At 38.3% G+C, this 14,863-nt stretch overlaps 2 protein-coding genes across 2 annotated transcripts in view; both read right to left on the bottom strand.

The window, feature by feature from the left end:
* LOC131323429 (acetyl-CoA acetyltransferase 2-like) overlaps positions 1-14,863 on the bottom strand; it is a 74,135-nt gene that overhangs the window by 38,015 nt on the left and 21,257 nt on the right. The window lies entirely within an intron of this gene.
* LOC131323433 (ankyrin repeat-containing protein At5g02620-like) lies at positions 3,290-6,569 on the bottom strand. The gene is made up of 2 exons (XM_058355228.1): positions 6,007-6,569; positions 3,290-3,905 (listed from the first exon to the last, which is right to left on the bottom strand). Exons 1-2 carry the CDS (start codon positions 6,092-6,094, stop codon positions 3,301-3,303), a joined length of 693 nt encoding a protein of 230 aa, XP_058211211.1. The 5' UTR covers positions 6,095-6,569; the 3' UTR covers positions 3,290-3,300.

Here is a 14,863-nt window from a genome sequence, read left to right as displayed (position 1 = left end):
CCCAAAATCCCAAAACAAAATGATATGGGAATATCTAACCTAGCACTAGAAAACATATTCATAGCAATTCCGTAACAAACGCTGGGGCTGTATCTACAAACTTTTCTGTATTTTCAGACCCAATTAAAATTAATGTCAAGTCTGTAGCAGTCCATGATACAAACTGGACAACAAAATGAAGATAAGTATTGATAAGGAAGTGCAAGTGGAAATCCAATTTTGCCATTTTGCCTTTTGGAATTTAAATACTCCTTTGATAAAGAGCAAACACGCACCCTAGTACCAATCTTTGGTGGTACTGGCACATTATCAGTTCCTCTCATGGCTTTTTTGCTCGATAGACATGGCAAAATCGGACAAACCATGACACACATAAGGCGCGGAGAAAAATGAAGAAAACAACATAAACAAAAATGACACAAAGATTCTTACGAGCACATCTGTGTCTCTTACCCGTTTCTACTATGTATAGATCAGTGATGGATGTGGAGTACACGTTACATACGCTGCTGATAAAGTGCATTCATAACCCAGGATTTATATCACCAATTACCGTATACATCTGTCTAGGTTTTGGGAGCGCTTCTTAGAGCTCTCAAATAGTCGCGGAGCACAAACCGAACTGAACATGCTTTACAAACCCAACACAAAAGAAGGCAAAGAAATCAATGCTTGCCGTGGAGCTTGATAGAGAATTACGGTATGCATTGGAAAACGGGCATGCTTCTTACACACACTATGTGAGTGGGGAGCTCCACACAGACAGAGCGAGGAGTGTCTAAGGGTGTGAAAGTATTTGTGCGTCCTGGTGTCTTTGTTCCGAGAATGTTTTAGAATTGATGGGTTAACTTAGCCCGGTTAAGAAAGGCGAAGGCGCCAAGAAAAATGTTGGATTTTTTTCCCTTCAAACATATTCCTAGATTCTATGTGAATTCCCAAAATTATTCGTTATGGATCTTGTTTGATAATTTTCAATTAGTTCTATTATACAAAATTTTCAAACTAATAAAAAATATTATAGATAGAAAAATATAAGTAATGAAAAATGACCTGAAAATTAAAAATTTACATCCTTTTTGGGATGGAGTGAATATATATGAAGGATCTGATCAAAAAAAAAATATATATATATGAAGGAGATTTTTGTAATTTCCATATTTCGGTTGGTATCATTTTGTGTAAGAGCAAACCACAACTGAGCCGATACCCGATTAGTTATCCATGGCCTCTACCATAACCATATATACCCACAGGAAAAAAAAAATCGGTTACGATTCAAACAAAAGATAGTGGTTTGTTTTGGGTAGCTATCGATTTGGTATATATTGTCATCCCTACCCATTTTTCTGTCCAAGTCTTCAAAATACACCATGTGTTCACTAACATAGAACAAACACTAAATCACACCAGACCCTTTCTCTATTTTTCCAGACCTCGCGATCAAACCTTGTTGTCTTCAAGACCTCAACCAGCGGCCTCCAACAGCATCCTCCTCCACTCTCTACCACAAATGCCTCCTAGCATTGGTCATATACACACACCAACATATAATAATCAACCAAACACAAAATACAATTGTAATGCGTCAAGCCAATAATAAAAATCCTAATTCATTTGCCGAAAAGAAGAAGAATTATAATGCATTGAATTAAGGACTAGAAAATTGTGTAAGGTATATAAACTATGTTGTTCAAAATAAGTATACAGAAGACATTTACATAAATTTGGTGGGAAAGCTTTTGAAAAACGTATTATTGTGTCATAACAAACACCAACATGTACATGATCAGGTAAGCTATGCAAAAGGATCACATGCAGTGGAAATGTGTAATTAACCATACCATGCACTAGCTGTTGGGTGGGAGAGAATTAAAATTGCACATACAAAATTACTCGAACAAACTTCTATTAATTAACTGCTCAAAACATCTCAAATCTCAATCATAGATCCAGTGGGTGGGGGGAACATCCCATCCGGTGTTCCCCCTTCCTCTCTCTTTTACTCTTCTCTCTCTCCCAATTTTACACAATTAGCGCGATCTTGGCTATCCGTTTCAGTTTTGGACGGTTCGGATTTAAAAAAAAAAGAACTATTCGCTGAAAGAGTTTAACTCTTTGCGCAAAAAGTTTTTAAAAATCTGGACCGTTCAATATATTTTGGACGGACGTGATTCACCTCCGTAAACCACTATTTTCAAAAAGCTTCATGAAATAATTTTTCTCATTTATTAATTGGACCTCTCTCTCCAACATCATTTTCCCTCCTCAAAAGAACAATGTACTAAAAGTAACTAATGGCTCACCAAATCATATCTATGCAATTTATAAACACCGGAGATCCTCCGCACCCAAAATTTGATGTATCCATGTACCAAATGAGATTCAGCTGTAGGATCAATTGAGATTCATAATCCTGCGGCTGAAACTCACTTACTTCATGATCCTGCGACTGAAAATCACTTGATACATGGGTATACCAAAAATTAGGTACGTACAAACTACAAAGGATCTTGAGTGGAATCTAATAAAAAAATGTTTGTAAAAGGAAAGGAGAAAGTCTATTTTGTATTCTTTTTTCATTAAGATTAATCTTAGCACGGGTTATTGCTAGTTTTAGTTTATACATACAAAGTATAAACCACCGATGAGTTTGTTAACTAAATTAATCCTTAACAAGGTAGAGTATTCAATTACGCTTTGGAGTTTGACGGAGTCGTCTCAGATTTGGACCGTCAGTTGTTTTTTACCTCTGTTTTAGTTGGTTATCAATTACATACCGTTGTATGTTTTACTCTATGATTGGATTATCTTTGAATGTCGTATGACGGATATTAATGAACTGATTTGGTCTTCTGATTGAAAAAAAAAGGGGTAGAGTGAACCTTGACTTTGCCTACGTGGATACTTTAACCTATAAAATTTTAGCATCTCCGTGGTCGATGCTCTAATTAAATATCATGCCAGCTAATAAATATTATAAAGCCACGGAATAATAGCAATGCTATAGACACGCTATGTGAGGCCTATTCCTAGCATCGCACAGATAATCCGAGCCGTTTAATAATTTAAAAAAAAATTGAGTGGATCCCTTAAAAAATCAGCTCAATTCGATATGTGTAGGTGCTCGATCCAATCTTAACATTTTGGAAAAATCGAAAAAAATGGAAAGATTGGATTTTTCAATTTTTTGAAAATGGGAAGATTAGATTGAACACCTACACATATCAGATTGAGTTGATTTTCAAGCCCGTTTGATTTTTTTTAAAAAATTATTAAACGGTTCGGAACATCAGTGCAAGGTCAGGAGTGGGTCTCACACGGCGTGCGGTGGCCGTGCACCGCACTTTGGTGCGGTGACTCTAAACTTTTTGAATGAAAAGCTTGTACCTTTGTGGTATAATGCTCACAATCTGACTCGCAAAGGTCTAAGGCTGTAAGACCTTGGTTGTTGACAGCTCCCAAATCAATTGAAGCCGAAGAAGTTAATAACAAAGCCTTCTCATATTGATTTTCTTTTACTGCCAGATGCAAAGGCGTGTTTCCTTCATCATCACCTACATTAAGAAGCTCCCACATTTCTGGAATGTATTGGCCGGCACCGGACAGCTCCACTTTGCCAAGATGAAGTGCGTTTTGACCTTGATGATTGCGTGCCTCGATTGATTCTGGACATCTCATGAGTATCCACTTACAAAATTCCCAATTCCCTCCACTCGCTGCTCTAAGGAGAGGGGTGTAACCATCGGCATCGGGAAAAAGGGCCATGGAAGCGTCGGCGTGCAACATTCGAAAAAGGATAACCCAACAATGTGCTTCTACTGCATGGTGAATGGCTGCCTTTCCGCGGTTGTCCAATTGTCTCATTAGATCCGGGTTTTCTCGTATTAGTAAAGAAACAATTTCACCTACGAGAAACCGCATAAGAAATGGGAGGGATTTATTTGCTATAAAGGGAGAAAAGATAAAACCCAAAACTATTTCGGAGATCATTGGCCAAAAAACATGAGTTTATTTCCTAAAAGTTCATATTCTCTTTTACTTTAATAAAGTTCTCACCCTTTAAATCAAAAGACACAAAATACTCTTAATTGGTGAGAGAAGAGAATTTATGCTTATGAATGACACCATGGTTTCAAAATTCTGGAGTCGTCACAGTATATAATACAAAGGAAAATTTTCAAAATGGCACATGAACTTTGTACCAAATGTCACAGAGACACCTGAACTTAAGTTTATTTCAATTAAACACATGTACTAACAAAATTCTCAAATTTAGACACCTGAACTTAAGTTTATTTTAATTAAATACATGTACTAACAAAATTTTCAAATTTAGACTCCCGCTGTTATACTCCGTCTCAAAAATTGCTGACATGGCATCTCCAACCCGTTTAAGTTGTCCCATTGCATATTGTTTCCAATAGGGGACGATGCACCCAAGCGAAACCCATCATTAGAAGTCTGCCGAGCAAAAAGAAGAACTGGGTTTGGGCAAAAAATCATGGTTTGGAGGAAAATGACCTTAACCTAATTGATTTCCCTCCATTTCTCTCTCCAGAAGTCTGCCTATTGTGCCACCATCTCCCTCACTTCAACCCTAGACCTAAAGTCTGCCTATGGGTTTCGCTTGGGTGCATCATCTTTTGTTAGAAACATGTGCAATGAGACAACTTAAACGGATTGAAGATGCCATGTCGACAATTTTTGGGATGGAGTATAATGGCGGGGGTTTGAATTTAGGGATTTTGTTAGTATATGTGTTTAATTGAAATAAATTTAAGTTCAGGTGTCTAAATTTGAAAATTTTATTAGTACATGTGTTTAATTGAAATAAACTTAAGTTCAGGTGTCTCTTAACATTTGGTGCAAAGTTTAGGTGTCATTTTGAAATTTTCCATAATACAAATGTTTAAAAGAAGAAGAGGAGAATAGTTAGCTAACATTGTTGGGACGTGAATACACAAAGCGAATGGTTAAACTGGTTGAAGTACACTTTCACAAGCAATTTTACCGAGACATATAGTTGTACATGACTGGTTGAGAAGCCTGCTTGTATAATCCTCCTAGATGTGTTGGGATTTTTCCCCAAACTCAATCCCGCCCGCAACGGAAGCACAACACAAAATAAATAAATACGCATGCAAGAGAAACATACAATATATGTGGTTTTCCAAACTCGAGTACATCCAGAGAGAGAGAGAGAGAGAGAGAGAGAGAGAGAGAGAGAGAGAGAGTACACTATATGAAAAATAGGAGATTACAATGTGATGAAAAATCACCCTCCCAGCTCCTAAAACCATGGCTCACACATTATTTTTCAATCACCCCATCTCTTATTTTCCCCTCACATTTACTCTCCTCTCACCTCATGGCTGGCGTAGCCGGCAGCCTCCGAAGGAGCTGCACCCTCACCCTTTTTTTTCTTTTTCTCACACTCGGCACTATGCTCTCCACACAAACTGCATGCATATAGGCATGACTAAGAATTGTCCAGAATAATCTCGAGCCAAGCATCAAATGCTCTTTGGAACTTTGAACCATGCATTATCACATGGGCAAAACCCAACAATATGAATTGTGGATGTATTCAAGTTTGGAAAACTACGTAAATCCTCATCCTTGCGTGATTGTGTGTGTAGATTTGGATCCTAGCTCGTAGCATAAGATTGGTTCACTTTATAATTTTCTTGTCATTTGGATCCTAGCTCGTAGCATAAGATTGGTTCACTTTATAATTTTCTTGTCATTCCCCAATTAACTTCACTTTATAATTTTCTTGTCATTCCCCAATTAACTCCTCATATCAAAGATTATTCAAACACAATATTAATACATGTGTGGATGTGGGGGACCTAATAGAATGGATAATTGGATATATTCCCCCAAAGGTCTGGTTCATTCATTCTAGAGTAGGACTAGTAACTGTATTATTCAAGGGAAAAAGTGGAAGGATAATTCATTTTGTGCGTTATATATGTTGAGAGGAACTAAAGACTATAAACATACCACAATAATCTCGTGAAGCATGCATCGCATTCAGTCCGTCGGGGCCTTTTGTGCTGTATGGCCATTCTGATAATAAAATATCCGACATAAATAGCTCGCAACGAGACTCTGCAGCCAAAAAAGTGGGCTCTCTCCAGCAAAATTATCCAAAGACTGCCATTTCAGGTTTTAATCCTAATAAGTACCGTGCCACGTCCTGGTGCCCATTCCTTAGAGCCTCATGTAGAGCTGTAGTAATTATAATACCCTACTCATTTGTCACCCGCCAATGGGAGGGAATTGACACATCTAATTGATGATCATCTAGCCCTTCTTCCACATCTCTTGAACAACGAGGACTACTCGAGTTAGTTTCATTCTCCATAGTAGTAGCCATGTCTCTCACGTTTGTTCCATTCTCCACAGCAGTGACCATACCATCTTGTATAGTACCGTCCTCCAATTGAAGATCATTTAGCCCTTCTTCCACATCTCTTGGTCGACAACAACTACTCAAGTTTGTTTCATTCTCCAGAGCAGGAGCCATGTCTCTTGAGTTTGTTCCATTCTCCCCAGAAATAGCCATACTGTCTGGTATAGTACCCTGCTCGAATTGATGATTGTCTAGCCTTTCTTCCACATCTCTTGGACGACGACGACTACTCAAGTTTGTTACATTCTCCATTGCAGTAGCCATGTCTCTCGCGTTTGTTCCGTTCTCCACAGCAATTGCCATATTGTCTTGTAAAGTACCCTCATCCAATTGATGATCATTTAGCCCTTCTTTCACGTCTTGGACGACGATGACTACTCGAGTTCGTTTCATTCTCCATAGCAGTAACCATGTCTCTCGCGTTTGTTCCATTCTCCACAGCAGTTGCCATATTGTCTTGTAAAGGATCATTTAGCCCTTCTTCCACATCTCTTGGATGACGACGACTACTGGAGTTTCTTTTATTCTCCAGAGCAGTAGTCACGTCTCTCGAGTTTGTTCCATTCTTCACAGCAATAGCCATACCATCTGTTATAGTACCCTGCTCGAATTGATGATTGTATAGCCCTTCTTCCACATCTCTTGGACAACGACGACTACTCGAGTTTGTTTCATTCTCCAGAGCAGTAGTCATGTCTCTTGCTTTTGTTCCATTCTCCACAGCAATAGCCATATCGTCTGGTATAGTACGCTGCTCGAATTGATGATCGTCTAGCCCTTCTTCCACATCTCTTGGATGACGACGACTACTCGAGTTTGTTTCATTCTCCATAGCAGTAGTCATGTCTCTCGAGTTTGTTCCATTCTCCACAGCAATAGCCATACCGTCTGGTATAGTACCATGCTCGAATTGATGATCGTCTAGCCCTTCTTCCACATCTCGACGACTACTTGAGTTTGTTTCATTCTCCAGAGCAGTAGTCATGTCTCTCGAGTTTGTTCCATTCTCCACAGCAATAGCCAGACCGTTTGGTATAGTACCTTGGTCGAATTGATGATCGTCTAGCCATTCTTCCACATCTCTTGGACGACGACGACGACGACGATGACGACGACTTGAGTTTGTTTCATTCTCCATAGCAGTAGCCATGTATCTCGCGTTTATTCCCTTCTCCAAAGAAGTAGCTGTTGAAAATATTCATTAGGATCTTTGTGAACACAAATGTAATAAGAGACAACCACAAAAATGAGCGAAACCGAAACTGCTTTCATCAGAGACTTAATTTGAACTTAGCCCTGAAATTAAAAACAACAGAAATGCAAAGCACTTCTTCGAAATTTTAACTCACAAAGACAGAAGGAACCAATTAGAGCTTGAGAGGAAATTCGATTTTTTTCAATACTATGCTGGCGGGAAAAAACTGTAACAAAAAACTTTACGACCAATAGCTAGCATGCATGTTAGCAGTCCTAATATTACGACCCCCAAAACTTTCATTTTGCGGGAACTAATCTCAGTGTTTCACTGAAATCCCTGTGACGGTTTCTATCTCCACTAAGAGTTGTAAATATTTGTTAGAATAGCTGTAAACACAAATAATATATATGAGACAATCAAAAGATAATAGTACAGTGAGATCATAGTTTAAATAGAGTAATAGGAGTAGAGAAAACTTATTGATAGAGGCACGCAAAACGAACGAAATGCCCTTTTGTATTGGGTTGAATGTCGCTCTACTCTCAAGATTTAACGATTTTTAGGAAACCTTGTGTGAACCTAATTTGTTCCCGAAGAACCAAGAACGGCTGGTATGCTTAAAAAATACACTCGAAAGCTCCTCACGAACAAAGAACTGCTCGTATGCCCAAACTATACACTCCAATTATACATCAATGAATTGCCAAAGCAGCACAAGTATAACTTCATTTTTTTTTAGTGTAAAACTCTCGGTGTTTTAATTTTTTTGAACGACCAATAAAATTTCATTAGCCACAAATTCAAACTCTCTATGTTCTATGTGTTTCCACTTTCATGTATCTCCTGACCAAGAGCTTAATACTCCAAATAAATACCATCTAATATATGGCACAAAACTCCATGAATATGGATGAGAAGTTATAATTTGATATCAAAATATATTATAATCTACTTGGAATCTCCAAACCTTTATGGGATTAAATAAAAATTTCAAAATAAAATTTTAAAAGATTTCTCTAACAGTAGCTATATCGTCTTATACTGTACCCTGTTCCAATTGATTATCAAGTAGCCCTTCTTCTATATCTCTTTGACGGTGACTAATATTTCTCGAGTTTGTTCCATTCTCCACAGTAGTAGTCATGTCTCTCGAGTTTGTTCCATTGTCCAAAGTTGCCACATTGTCTTGTATTGTACCCTGCTCCAATTGACGATGGCTACTCCTCGAGTTGGGTCCATTCTCCACAGCAGTAGCCATATCATCTTGCATCCGGAACTCATTATTAGGCTCCGCAAGTGTTCTCACCACTTGGAGGTGACCAAACCTAGCTGCGACAAGGAGAGGGGTGTCACCTTGTGAGTTCACTTGGTGAGAAAGGAAAGGGAAGCACCGGAGAGCTTCCGCAACAAAGGTATCACGTCCGGCTCTTGCTGCTAGGTGAAGGATATTGTTGCCGCCGTGTTGCGTCCTGCTGAGAAAAATACCATCTTGGAAACGCATGGCCTCTTCCTCTGTTATGTTTCTTCCATCGATTCCTTGGAGACAATTCACATTCCCCTTCGTTGCTGCCATGTAGAGTTTAGGATCCATCCTCCTCATTCTGTCTCTCTCTCTCTGGGTGCGAAACTTGCGTCTCCGACTCCTTACAAGCAAGGTAGTAAGGACTATTGCTATAACAATGCCCGCCCCTTTGGCAAGCTGTCCTTGTATAAATTAGGAAATGGATGAGGGACCGTCCAATTTTAGACTTTTTTTTAGAAATTATCGAGAACGTGGATCACTCCCGAATTCGTAGTTAAATCGGATATCGTTTGACACGATTCCGGAACACATTTGTCTAAAAACAACATTACAACACTGGATTAAAAGTCCAAATCCCTTTTTTCAATATAGTTGTGTTTCAAAAAAGTGTCGAACAATATTAATCAATACTATGATTTTTGGCGTGAGTACTCCACTGACTTTTTAAGAAGTCTAAAAAGATGAATTGTCCCTACTGTTCCGAACCTACAAATGGACGGGCTAGGCCTTCTAATCACTTTTGAGGGACAGAAGAAAGAGGATCCATTTCCTAAAACTTACTCCCCCAAGTAAGACTCGAGAAGTATTTACAATTTTGACCCGCTAAATGTGGGTCAGAGAAGTTTGTTTTTTATTTATGAATAAAAGAGAAGAAGAAGAAGAGAAGTTTCTTGTCGTAGTAGTATTTACCTATTACAGTACTAGTGTGATTCAATTAAATCGATCTCCTTAATTTGCCCAAGGTTTTCCTAGTTGTCCAATTAATCAAATGGGCATCCATCGCAGAGTCAGCTCCCATGTGAAATTAAATTAATCATCTATTGAATCAAATAAAAATAAACAAAAACCAAGTAGGAGTAAATAACAAGCGAAAGCATCCAGCTGCAGGTACTCCAACTGCGTAATGGTAATTCGAGTTTGTAATTAAAAAACATAGTAGTCTGTTTGATTAAGAAGAAAATAACGATGTTGGAGATAATGGGTAGTGATGGAAGTAAGAAATTGTGAGAGAGAGATCTTAGGCCCTGTAGTTTTGAAAATATGCGAATGGACCCCTTGCTATCATGTTTTACCCGACTAAATAATTTGGTTAGCAATATTAGTTTATTTGCCAACAAAGAAAAAATTTGGTCGGCGAATTTTAATTTTTCCAAAATTAAAAAATTAATAAATCCAATACATTCCCAAGGGGTTCAGAGACTGTTCATAACTCTAAACCCCAACCAACCGTCTCTCATGAGACTCGAACCCAAGCCTCCACTAAGGAAGCCAACTAATCTAAGAGCATTTAGTTGCACATTATCTTAGGAGTTAAAAGAACATGTACAACAGCCCAACAAAAGGCTTCAACAAATGTATTGAGTCATTATTCACACATTAAACAAACAAAATATTACTCTCTTCTCTAAATGTCCATATTCTCTCTTACTTTATTCAAGTTCTCCCCACTTAAAACATGGAGTTCAAAAAAAAAAATGACAAGAATGGTGATAAACTATTGTATTTTCTTATGTTGTTTTCATGTTTACTTTGTTACTTGTTTGTTTAATTAAAATCCAAAACTTAAGTAAACTAGACATATGACACGATAATGATATTCAATACACTATAAATAAAGACCAAGTAAAGTAGTAAACTATCCAAGTACTTTAGTTTTCTTGATTCCTAAACATTTTACTCTTACACTAATTATCTATAAATATCCCAGCTCAAAATCAAGTGGGAAAACGGATGTGAATTCAATTTTGTTCGTTGCTCATAAAACACCCATGTGGAGATGTCAACCATAACTTGCAATCTACTTGTTGCTCCAAACCAGTATTCATCCATGATCTTAGTCTAGCTCGGGCCCAATCAGGTAATTAAGCCTAAGTCAAGCCCAACTTTGTTTTTTAGGAATTTTGAGCCCAAAGCCCATATGAAATACATTTTTGTGGCCTTCCACAAAAACCCAGCAAAACCCTATTTGTGGCCTTCCACAAGAAATCAAACCAAACCCAATTGATTCAACGGAGAAAACAAAACCAGTGGACAAAGATCAACCCAGAAATACAAAATCAAACCTAAGAACCAAATCAAACTTTAAAATTGAACCCACAAATCAAATCCAATCAACAAATTAAAGTTGAAATCCACAAATTCAATCTAGCCGACACACACATATACATACGCCTATATATACATACAATTACAAATTTCAAGAACCCAACGGGAAGTCAACGACAGGAGAGGCACTGTACCGTGGTTTTAATTCCGAAATCTGCTGAAACAGATCGACGACATAATCACGCCTTCCACAACGATTCCGGTCACCTTCCTCGCCGTTGCCACCGGAATTCCGAAATAGTGTTCTTATCTCGGCCGGAGCCGACAACGGTGCTGCCTCCTATCAGATATTGCAAGGGCAGGAAGGAGAGAGAGAGAGAGAGAGAGAGAGAGAGAGAGAGAGAGAGGAACTCAGAGCAAGCGAGTTGCAAGCGAGCTACAAAACCTCGCTAGACCAAGTGAGCTATAGTAGCATCCCTTCAAACTCGCGAGCTTGGAGTGAGGCTGCTGGGAGTGGAATTTAGGGCTTCTTCTTGGGTAATAAGCCAGATTCTCCAACAGCGGAGGCTGTTGGAGATGCTCTTACTACATCATTGTGATGAATTTTAATATTCTGGTTTTTACTACAAGGCTCACTTATTAGTTATTCACACTTTCTTTTTTGGTTTTTATATACTTGAATTTACTATTTTATCCCCTTTTTAATACACTTTTTCACACATTCAAGAATAATATCGTAAATTCATGTAGATAAAGGCAAAAAAAAGAGTATGAATGAGTGTGGATAGCTAAAAAGAGAGTGTAGAAATCATTTCCTAAATCTATGTGCAGTAATCAATTATGAAAGCAGTTGACATTTGGAAGTGGATAGGTCAAGAAGGGAAGACCCACACCCCACTCCCATATTCAGAACTGCCAAAAGGACATGGAATGGAAGTTAAAAGTAACCCTTGAGAATTTTCCTTCTAAAGCTTCATAAGCCACCTTTTCCACTCAAGAGGGGAAAGCCAATAACCAATACCAAATTCTCCTGTGTACCACTACCCTTTCCCTTGAATCTAGATTTACACCCCCATTTCACACCGGCCCCCCCGCAGTTGCATGGGCATCACATATGTAATTGTGGGACTCACACCCACATAAGTGAGTGGACAAGGGGATCTTGTAGGGCGGGTTGCGGGCTGTAGGGCAGTTGATTCGGTCGTCTATTTCGCTAATGTACAGCTCGAATAAATAGGATTTTAGATTAAATCCGAGCCGTCGATACCAAAACGGACGGCCAGATTGACCGCCCTATAGCCCCGGTAGTGTCGGCTGCACTACAGGATTTTCAAATTCTATGTGAGAGGGATACGGTTGGAGGTGCGGTTGGTGGGTGTGATAGGTGTTACTACTCCTGTCCTAATTAATTTGTCCTCTGTTTACATTCACGACAATATAATTTTTCATGTGACAATCGTTTATGTGATTTATGATGTTCATCATGGACTCATTATAGACGAAATGAGCTGTCCATTTTACAGACTTCAATGTGTAAATCATCCATGCAAAAAGTTACATTAATCAAACATCAATTGAAGATTTTAATCAAATGGCATATTTAAAACAATATTGGACTGCCACTTACTCTTTATACATTTATGGTTCGTTCATATAGATATCAATGTCCATATATGAATGGTTTTGAATTGTGAAATTGGATCACCATAGGTCTCATTTTAAAAATATCATCATACCATAGGATTTTAATTCCACATTCACACTTTGTTTCTAAAAGAGAGAGAGTAAAAGATAGAAAGCAAAAGAAACTAATGAGAGGGACTGACCCTTAAAAAGTCATTTTGAAATCAACTTTGCTGCCAGTTTACAATCGGTCACTACCTAGCATGCAAATTTACAAGTTGCAACTTGGGACTAAAATGTACTCCTATTGGTTTCCAAGTTCTTAAAAGTGACAGGATCTTCAACACAATATCTCTCAATTCTCAAATGCTTAAGCTGACACAACATGTCCTTCCAAAAAAGAAAAAAGAAAAAAAGGCTGACTGCAAAATCCAACACCTATTTTAGTAGTTGCTCCCTGTTGCACTGACAAAACCTAAAAGGATTCGATTCAATTTTGTAGCGTAATTTTTTGGATTCTGTGTTTCTGGTCACAACCCGATATAGAATATCACAACACATGATAAAAAAACCCTCAGTAGTCTATCAAAGACAAGTTGTGGCGGTCTTAGCAGTTCAATTGCGTTCTGAACAGATAAACAAACCACTAGGTGTACCCGTGTTCAAAAGATTGACAAGGAGTAGGATTTTTCTGCTGATGTAGAACATATTTTACTGATGCAGAACAAGGAGGAGCAGGATTTTAAAAACAATTGCAGTGGCAAACAAGATGTTGACTAGGTGTAAGAACATAATTTTGTACAACCTCGGGTATTGCTCTGTATTTGGTAGGCCTAAATATCATGGATCACTAAGAGACTAATGGGAAAATGTATATATCAGATGATAGAGTTGAATTCTTTTCTTCAATTGAATTACATGTACACCATAGGTTTATTTTGGTTCAAGATAATGGTATCAGAATTGGCTATCATGGGGTTAGGGCATTCCCCTATCAGTGAAGGATTCTTTTTTTTTTTGACGTTCAGGGGTGTCTGAACCAATTTATGCGCACATCTACTATTCTCCTCTCCGGTCCGGTCATAGGCAACACTAAGACTGTGGGATTTACAAGAGACTTCTTTCTTGCGACTTGGCCCCAAGAGGTTGCCAAGTTTCTAATTTAGAAACAAACAGGTGGGGGCTGTATTTTCAAACTGTTTTGTATTTTGAGACCCAATTAATAACAAGTCTGTAACTGTCTGATGCAAACTGGACAACAAAATGAAGATAAGTACTGACAAGGAGGTGCAAGTGGAAATCCCATTTGGCCATTTTGCCTTTTGGAATTTAAATACCCCTTTGCCAAAAGAGCAAACACTCACCCTGGGACCAATCTTCGGTGGCACTGGCACTTACTAGTTCCTCTAATGGCTGCGTTCATAACCCAGGATTTACGGATACTCAAATGTCCGAACCAACTTACGCATACTTTAATTGGTTCCGAAAGACCACTTCCACAGTTTTAATTTCTAGCAGGGGCCAAATAAAGCCTGCATGTATCAGAATCGGCCGTAATATGGTGAGGGCATGGCCTTATCAATGAGGATCAAGCAGTATGGGTTTAGGATCTTCTATTTGGCTATAAATCTTTTGCATCTCTGTGACACTTTGACAACTAAACTCAGAAACATTTTCAGTAGTACTATCATGTACTTACGTTCATTAAAATACTGGAATCCATAAATTAGCACTAGAAAACATATTAAAATTATTTTTGTATTCTGAGACCCAATAAATGTGAAGTCTAAAGAGTAAGAGATGCAACCAGATAAAAAAATATGGTCAATGTTGCAAACTGGACACCAAAATGAAGATAGCAACCGATAAGGAAGTGCAAGGGGAAATACCATTTGGCTATTTTGCCTTGTGAATTACACAAGCTGCTGAAGAAGGTAAAGAATTCAAATACTTTTCAGATTCTGGGAGTTCGATATGGTACTCATTGGAAGAACATGCATGCTATAGTGACAATTATATGCACCTACATGGTGGAGAGCTCCACATTCGGCTGCTT

The sequence above is a fragment of the Rhododendron vialii genome, chromosome 4a (genome assembly GCF_030253575.1).
Source record: "Rhododendron vialii isolate Sample 1 chromosome 4a, ASM3025357v1".
Classification (NCBI taxonomy): Eukaryota; Viridiplantae; Streptophyta; class Magnoliopsida; order Ericales; family Ericaceae; genus Rhododendron; species Rhododendron vialii.
Note: the sequence above shows the minus strand (reverse complement) of the source record. Positions and strands in the feature narration are given on the sequence as shown.

What these genes read in the sequence shown, in the direction of transcription:
- LOC131323433 (XM_058355228.1), bottom strand. Translation starts at nt 6,094, where the DNA reads ATGTCGGATATTTTATTATCAGAATGGCCATACAGCACAAAAGGCCCC. An exon ending in TGCTTCACGAGATTATTGTG is followed by an intron (nt 3,906 to 6,006) that starts GTATGTTTATAG and finishes GGTTTCTCGTAG; the next exon opens with GTGAAATTGTTTCTTTACTA.